Source organism: Chrysochloris asiatica, unplaced genomic scaffold (assembly GCF_000296735.1).
Source record: "Chrysochloris asiatica unplaced genomic scaffold, ChrAsi1.0 scaffold00661, whole genome shotgun sequence".
In the NCBI taxonomy this organism is placed as follows: domain Eukaryota; kingdom Metazoa; phylum Chordata; class Mammalia; order Afrosoricida; family Chrysochloridae; genus Chrysochloris; species Chrysochloris asiatica.
Genome location: NW_006409179.1, coordinates 55,362 through 64,460, shown reverse-complemented (window position 1 = coordinate 64,460; position 9,099 = coordinate 55,362). Strand labels below are relative to the sequence as shown.

The following is a 9,099-nucleotide window of genomic DNA, read 5'->3' as shown; positions in this document are numbered from 1 at the left end:
TAGTTATTTTGTTTTAAGTTTTTATTGTGAAAATGAATGATAGTTTACATGGGGAAACATCAGTTTTACATTAACTGTTTCATTGCAATGATTGCAGTCTATTCTGTGCATCATCATTCAACAATATTTGCTTCTATTCCCTCTGTTTTGCTTTGTTTCTGGTGGGGGCAGGGGATGTACACAAAAACACTCAGGAATATATAACCATTTAAACAATCAAATGACACATTCTGAAAGCCTATCTCCTGGCCACAAGCACCTGACTGCCAGCACACAACCTTTCTCTTTCCATGAATCCTCAGCTGCTCTCTCTATCCATGCTTTCATTTCTGTCTCCATCTCTGGTGCCGCTACTTCTCTGGATGTTTTTGTTGTTAGGTGGCATTGAGTAAGTACCGACTCATAATGACTCTATGCACAGCAGAATGGAACACTGCCTGATCCTAGGCCAACCTCACAATTGTTGCCTCGCTTGAGCCCATTGATGTTACCACTTTGCCAATCCATCTTGCTGGAGATCTTCCTCTTTTTCTCTGACCATCCACCTTACCAAATATGATATCCTTCTTCAGAGACTGGTTCCTCATGACAATATGTCTGAAGTATGAGAGTTGAAATTTGGTCATCCTGGCCTCCAAGGGGCACTCTGGTTGCACTTCTATAAACACAGACATGTTTGTTGTTATGGCAGCCCATGGCATTTTCAATAGTCTTCTCCAACACCATGACTCAAAAGAATCAATTCTTCTATGGTCTTCTTTACTCACTGTCCAGCTTTTGCATGCATATGAGGTTATTGAAAATACGATGGCTTGATCAGGCACACCTTAGTACTCAAGCTGACATCTTTGCTCTTCCACACTTTAAAAGGTCTTGTGCAGCTTGCCTAATGCAATATGTGGTTTGATTTCTTAACAGCTGCTTCCATGAGTGTTGATAGTTGATCCAAGAAGAATGAAGTCCTTGACAACTTCAGTTTTTTCTCCGTTGATAAGAATGTTGTTTATTGCTCCAGTGGTGAGCATTTTGGCTTTCTTCACATTTAAATGCAATCCGTACTGAATGCTGTGAATTGTTGTTGTTAGGTGACATCTTTGATCTTCATCAGTAAATATTTTAAGTCCTCTTCACTTTCAACAAGCAAGGTTGTATCATCTGCATATCGAAGGTTGTTATTGAGTCTTCCTCCAATACTGAGCCACATTTTTCTTCATATAACCCAGCTTCTCAGATGATTTGCTCAGCATACAGGATGAATAAGTATGGTAAAAAATACAACCCTGTCACACACCTTACTTAATTTTAAACCATTCAATGAACCCATGTTCTATTTGAGCAACTGCTTTTGGTCCATGTACAGATTCCTCATGAGCATAAGTAAGTGTTCCGGAATACTCATACTTCTCGATGTTATCCATAGCTTGTTATGATCCACACAGTCAAATGCCTTTGCATAGTCAATAAAGCACAGGTAAACAGTTGCTGGAGAAGGATGTCATGCTGTGTAAGGTGGAGGTTCAGAGAAAAGAGGAAGACCCTTAAAAAGATGGACTGGCCAGGTGGCATCATTGATGGGCTCAAGTGTGGCAACGGTAGTGAGGATGGCCCAGGATCGGACATTGTTTCGTTCTGCTGTGCATGGGGTCGCTATGAGTCGGTTCTGACTTGATGGCACCTGACAACAACAACAACAAACATCTTTCTGATATTCTCTGCTTTCAGCCAAGATCCATCGGAAATCAGCAATGATATCTCTTGTTCCACGGCCTCTTCTGAATCTGGCTTGAACCTCTGGAAGTTCTCTGTCAATATATGCTTCCAGCCATTTCTGTATTACCTTTAGCAAAACTTTACTTGCATGGGATATCAAAGAGATTGTCTGATAATTTCTGCATTCTGTTGAGTCACCTCACTTTGGAATGGGCACAAATATGGATCTCTTCCAATCAGTCAGTCAAATAGTTGTCTTCCAAATTTCTTGGCAGAGATGAGCGAGTGCCTCCTGTGTTGCCTCAGTTTCCTGAAAGACTTCAATTTTCATTCCATCAATTCCTGGTATATTGTTCTTTGCCAATTCCTTAAATGCACCTTGGACTTTCTCCTTCAGTATCATTGACTCTCGATCATATAATATCTCTTGATCGTATGCTTCTCTGAATAAATCCCATTTTCCGTTAATGCTCTTCTCCCTTTATGGTCCATAGGTTCTCTGTTCCTGGACTGTAAGATTAACTACTCCCATTTGTTTGTTACAAAACTTCTACCTTCATAGTTGTGACAGTCTCAATTAGTCATGATAATAATTACTCACTGTTGAATCATAAAAATCTTATACACATCTCCTTTCACCAGATCTGTCTACACAAGATGAAAACTACTCAGTGGGGAATCTATCTTCCCCCATGCACTCTGAAACTAAGCTTCCACTTGAAAATTTGTAAGTCATTTCATGCCTTTATAGCCCTTCCCCTTTCAGGTAGCCAATGTCTAAGTTATCTGTCTCTGTCAATCCTGCATACAGAAGGGATAGGATTGAACTTGGATTGTGATGATTCCTTCCTTCTCAGTTGATATTTTGAGCTACTACATCTATAAATATAGGTAAATTGTAGCAATTTACACTTGTTTCCTTTTTTGGGCTTTTTTGTGAGTCTCCCCTCGCTTCACATCAGCTGTGTGCTTCAGACTCAGCTTTAGAAACTGGAGAAAAAAATCGAGTTTTAGGCTACACTATTTAAGAATTTTAAAAGCGAAATGGAGTCCTGGTATGGTGCTATGTGGTAGACACTGGACTGCTAACCACAATGTCAGTGATTCAAACTCCTCAGAAACCCTCAAGATTGCTATGAGTGAGAATAGTCTTAACACCACTTAACAATAACCACATTTGCAAAATAATGAATAATGCAGGAAGCCTCAAAAAGCATGGAAGATATAGACAAAGTCGCAGGACCAAGAATAACAGCCAGAATGCACCTTATAAATCAAGATGGTCAAGATTTGTCTCTAATACTTCTGACATTTTATCAGAAAGGCCTGTCAGTGAAAAAGAGGGCGACCCTCAATGAGTTGTATTGACACAGTGACAGAAGCAATGATTCAATTTTGGCAGCAACGATGGCAAAGCAGGTACAGAACCAACCGGGCAGTATTTCCTATTGTTGTGTATGTTGTTGTTATTAGGTGCCATCGAGTTGGTACTGACTCATAGTAACCTTATGTATAGCAGAACGAAACACTGCCTGATCCTGGGCCAACCTCCTATCATTGCCACGCTTCAGCCCATCTTGCTGGGGGTCTTCCTCATTTCCTCTGACCCTCCACACTACAAAACATGATATCCTTCTCCAGCAACTGGTCCCTCCTAACAATACATCTGAAATATGAGAGATGAAATTTGGCCATCCTGGCCTGCAAGGAACAGAGTCTGGCTGCACTTCTTCCAACACATAACTCAAAAGCATCATTTCTTCTATGGGCTTTCTTATTCACTGTCCAGCTTTTGCAAGCATATTGTTGTGCATAGGGTTGCTATAATGGGAAAAGACTCTAGGGCATATAACAAAAACAACCATTTTTTTTATTTCTTCTATCCCCACTTGAACTCTCAAGATGTTCTAGTCATTATTGAAAGTAGTGTATTAAAGTCTTCACTGTCTGTTTCTGCATTTATTCTGTCATTATTTGCTGATTATGGATTGTTTTTAGATTTCTGTTTTAAGATAATGCTCCTTTGTCATTTTGAGTCACAGATTCTGTTCATATCAAAGAAGTTCTTCTATGGTGCAAACAGATAACAAACTAATTTGAAGGTTGGAATTTCAGCTCCACATAGGGGAAAAAAAAGGATTGACAACCTTCAATCTTCCATGGGAAACCATTCATTGAAAATCTGAAAATCTGTTGGAGCACAGTTCTACAGTGAGACACTTGGTTTGCCAATAATATGATTTGACCCAATAGCAAATGATTTTGTTTGAACTAGATTGTGTTCCCTGTCTCTTTCTATTTATATGCTAACACTTCTTTAGTTAACAGGTTTAAAGCACTCAAACTAATCACTGGTCCTCACATCAAGAATTCAGTTTAATGATTTTAAGGTGGCTTGGGAGTGGCCAAGGAGCGAGTGAGGGAGCCAGCAACCATGCCGCACTGAGGAGGAGCCGCACCACTTCTGCTACTGCCACCACCACTGCCACCACCAGCCACCACCGAGTGGGGTGGGAAGGCGGGGGCCACAGCAGCTCCGCCTCCTGCGTGGGCCCCCTTCGCTTGGAAGCCAGAGGCCTGGGAGGAGGGTTTCAAATCCGTAAATGGCTTTGAACCTATGAAGCTGTATTTCCGTACGAAGATGCACAACCCATCTTGTGAACTGTAGAGTTTGCAGACAGATTTATATCGGCTTCGTAGTGGTGTCATGAACACAGACTCCTGTGAGGTCCCCTAAGTTCTTAGAGGATAGTTTTGCCGTTTGAATCAGAGAGTTGCCAGGTTCGCTAAAGAATAGCCCTTGAGGATAAGCACAAAGTCAAGCATCAGCGATTGGACAGAATTTGTGAAGAGATCTGTCCCCAGATCATGAACGGCTCCCTTCACACCCGCCCTCTGATGATGCTCCTGGATGGCAGGACTGCACTGTGGAGATGTCCATCCTGAATGACTTCGCAATGGAGACCTTCTGTGACACCCAGGACACTCAAGAGATCCACAAGAAGGTGCCAAACGAAGCTGTGGACACCATGATGTATCACACCATCACCCTTGAGAGTGATTCTGGGTTTTCTATAAGTAGGATCATATCATCTGCAAATAGAATATTATTTCATCTTTGCCAATTTGGTTGCCTTTAATTTTCCTTTCTTGCCTTATAGTACTGGCTAAGACTTCTAAAACAATATTGAATAGGAGTAGTGATAAAGACCTCGTCTATTTCCTGTTCCCAAAGGGAAGGATTTCAGTTTCTATCCATTGAAAGTGATGTTGGCTGTTGATTTTGTATTTGTTGTTGTTGTTAAGTGCTGTCGAGTCGGTTCCGACCCACAGCAACACTGTACAGGGTTTCCGAGGCTGTAAATCTTTAAAGGAGCAGAAAGCCTCGTCTTTCTCCAGCGGAGCAACTGGTAGTTTTGAACTGCTGAGCTTGCGGTTTGCAGCCCTATTAGTAATCACTACGCTACCAGAGCTCCTTTGTATATATACTCTTAATTATGTAGAGGGATTTCCCTTCAATTCCTACTTTGTTGAATGTTTTTTTTTTTTTTTATCAGGAATGGATGTTGGATTTTGTCGAATGTCTTTTCTGCATCAATCTACATGATCAAGTGCTTCTTTTCCTTTTTCTTATTTATATGGTGAATTACATAGTTTTTGTTTTGTTTTCTTTTGTTTTCTAATGTGGAACCATCCTTGTATCCCTGATATGATCCCCACTTGGTCATGATGTGTTTGATGTATTGTTGAATTCTGTTGGCTAGGATTTGTTGAGAATTTTTGCATCTCTGTTCATGGGGAATATCGATCTATAATTTTCTATCTTAGTGATGACTTTTCTGATTTTAGTATGAGGATTATGCTTGCTTCATAGACTGCATTAGGAAGTTGACCAGCCTCTCTATGTTCTGGTATAATTCAAGTAGAATTGGTGACAGCTCTTCCCTGTAATATTTGGTAAACCTTACCAGTGAAGCCATCTTGACACGGACTTTTTTTGAGTGGGAGTTTTTGATGACGTGGTCAATTTCTTTCTTTGTTATAAGTCTGTTCAAGTTTTCTACTTCATTCTGAGTAAGTTTAGGTGGGTCGTGCTTTTGTAAAAATGTATAGATCTACTGTAGTTTTTCAAATTTTTTGGAGAACTAGTGTTCTGATATTGTCCTTTTTATATTTATTTGTTTCTGTTGTCACATCTCCCATGTGGTTTATAATGTGTTTTATTTGTGTCTTCTTCCTCTTTTTTTTTTTTGTTAAGTTTGCCAATTTTGTCTTTCAAAGAATCAGCTTTGTGTTTCAAAGAACCAGCTTCTTGTCCTGTTGATTCTTTCTATAGGCTTTCTCTATTGTGTCTCATTTATTTCTGTTCTAAACTTTATTAATTTGTTTCTTATGTTCACTGTTCACTTAGATGGGCTTTTTCTAGTTGTTGGAGATGCTTTGTTAATGTGTAGATTTTGGCTTTCTTATTTTTGAATGTCTTGATTTATTGCAATAAATTATCCTTTCATCACTGCTTTTGCTGTGTCCCAAAGATTTTGGTATGTTGTGTTTTCATTCTCATTTGTTTCTAACAACTTTATGAATTAACGTTTTATTTTGTCTACTACCCAATAGCTTTTAAGCAGAGTGTTATTCAGTTTCTATGAATTTGATTTTATTTCCTATTGTTGATTTCTAATTTTATAGCATTGTGCTTTGAGAAGATGCTTTGTACTATACTGAGGTTTGTAAATTTATGGAGGCTTGTTTTGTGGCTTAAGACATGGTCTATACTGGAGAATGTTCCATGTGCACTGGAAAAAGAATGTATATTGTGTTGTTGTTGGATTGAATGCTCTGTGTACATCTACGAGGTCAATTTGACTGATTGCGTTGTTTTGTTCCTTAGAGTTTTTGTGGTTTCTGCCATGTGGTTCTGTCCTCACGCTGACATCTTTATCGTCACTTTAAAAATGTTTTGTGCAGCAGATTTGCCTAATGAAATACGTTGTTTGATTTCTTGACAGTTTCTTCCATGAGTGTTGATGTAAAGCAGGATGAAGTAGTTGACAACTTCAATCTTTTCTTTATTTGTTTATTGGTCAAGTGATGGGGATTTTTGTTTTCTTGACATTTAGATGTAATCCATATTGAAGGCTGTGCTCTTTAATCTTCATAAGTAAATGTTTCAAGTCCTCTTCACTTTCAGCGATCAAGGTTGTATCATCTGCATATCGCAGGTTGTTAATGAGTCTTCCTCCAATCCCGATGCCACGTTTTTCTTCATAGAACCCAGCTTCTCGTATTATTTGTTCATCATAAACGTTGACCAAGTATGGTGAAAGAATACAACCATGTTGCACACCTTTCTTAATATTAAACCATTCAGTGTTCCCATGTTCTGTTAGAAAAACTGCCTCTTGGTCCAGGTACAGATTCCTCATAAGCACAATTAAGTGTTCTGGAATACTCATACTTTGCAATATTTTGCATTGCTCGTCATGATTCACACAATTGAAAGCCTTTGCATAGTCGATAAAGCACAAGTAAACATCTTTCTGATATTCTGTGCTTTCAGCCAGGATCCATTGGACATCTGCAATGATATCCCTGGTTCAATGGCCTTTTCTGAATCTGCATTTAACCTCTGGAAGTTCTATGTCAATATGTGAATGCAGATGATTCTGTATTACCTTAAGTAAAAATTTACTCGAATGAGATATCAAAGAGAATGTCTTGATGAAATATCTGTTCAGGTCCTGTGTTTATTTTTTATTTGGGCTGTTTCTATTTTTCTTGTAGATATATTGTAATTTTCTAAAATTTTAAATATTAGTCTTTTGTCTAATATGTCATTGCAAAAAAAAAGAAAAAGAAAGAAAAACCCAAAAAACAAATTCTGTCTCTGGGCTTTCTTTTTTCTCTTTTACTATGAATGTAAATCTTCAAAATTCCTTTCCTCAGACCATTTTTATGTTATCTGGAATTGCTGTCTGAGTTATTTTATGTCACCTGGACATTCATCTTGTTATTCTGTTTCAGTTCCATTTGCTCACATGGAAATTTTACTATATATGTTTTGTTGTTTCTCTTCAGTGTCATTGAGTCATCTCCACCCTAGAGCAACCATGTATAGGGTTTCTGAGAGTGGCTCGTAAGTCTGAACTGCCAACATTGCAGTCCAACCCAAAGCACCACACCAGGACTCATATATATTTTAGTATAACTACCGTATATAGTATGTCACTGTAGGATGTTGCATTGGACTACAAGGACAGTTTGAATCACAAGGTCACTGGTTCAAATTTACCAGCCCCTCCTCATAAACCCTATATATTGTCTCTAAAAGTTTGGTTCAACTCAGTATCACATAAAAACAAGAATATCCTACTATGGAGTCCTTGTGTGGCATTGTAGGATAAGCATTGGACTCGTAGCTTCAAAGTCTGTAGTTCAAACCCTCCAGGCATTCCTTGGAAGACCTATCTATGGTTTCTATGAGTTGGTATGAACTTGATTTCATTTAGCAACAACAACAAAGTATCTTTTTATAAGTATCCCTGGATAGTGTTGAGGATTATGAACTGGACTGATAACAATGTCAGGAGTTTATATCTGCCAGTCATTCCTCAGGAAAAAGATGAGGCCTTCTGCTTTTGTAAAATTTACAGCCTTAAAAACCCCTAAACAGGGTGACTATGAGTCATCACTAATGTCGTGGCACACAGACAATACCATGACCGTGTCTTATGGGCATTTAGTGGCTCAGTAGGATAAGCACTGAACTATGAAACTCAAGGGCAACAGTTCAAAATCATCTGCTGCTCCACAGGAGAAAAATGAGGCTTTCTGCTCTAAAATATTTACAACTTTGGAAACCCTATATACGGTCACTATGAGTCAGAACCTACTCAAGGACACTTAATAGAAACAACAAATTTTATTATATTTGAACTATTATTGTTTGTGTTTGAAGTGAATGTAAGTAAAATGGCAAAGAGTAACATTATAATCCCAATTTATATCAAGTAGTTTTAAATATATCAAATCACTATGGAGTAACCTAGCTTCTCTACATGTAGAAACAGTGGTTAACTAAATGAATCAGCAATGGGAAAACATTGAATTAAAAAGATGAAAAGTTTTCAAGTGAATGTTCACATGAAACACAAGCCTAATATATTAAATGTTGGTTAAAATCAATGAAGATTTACTTAGAGTATGGTTAAATTCCATGCAAATGACTTACCTGTGTAATGTAATTTCTCACAACAATATGAAAAATCAAAAGTCATTATTTCAAACTACAGTCTTCTAATGTAAAGAAAAATGTATGTAAAACACAATTGTATGAGGAAGTTGCAAAACAGGGAGCTCTGGGAGCTCAGTGGTTGCAAGTCAGGCTAC

At 38.3% G+C, this 9,099-nt stretch overlaps 1 protein-coding gene across 1 annotated transcript in view; it reads left to right on the top strand.

The window, feature by feature from the left end:
- Window positions 1-4,667: 4,667 nt before the first annotated feature.
- The window catches only part of LOC102832363 (olfactory receptor 7G2-like), a 7,381-nt gene continuing 2,949 nt past the window's right edge, over window positions 4,668-9,099 (top strand). Inside the window, exon 1 of the mRNA XM_006877882.1 lies at window positions 4,668-4,777. Coding sequence (XP_006877944.1) covers window positions 4,668-4,777 — 110 coding nt within the window. The remainder of the gene's footprint in view (window positions 4,778-9,099) is intronic.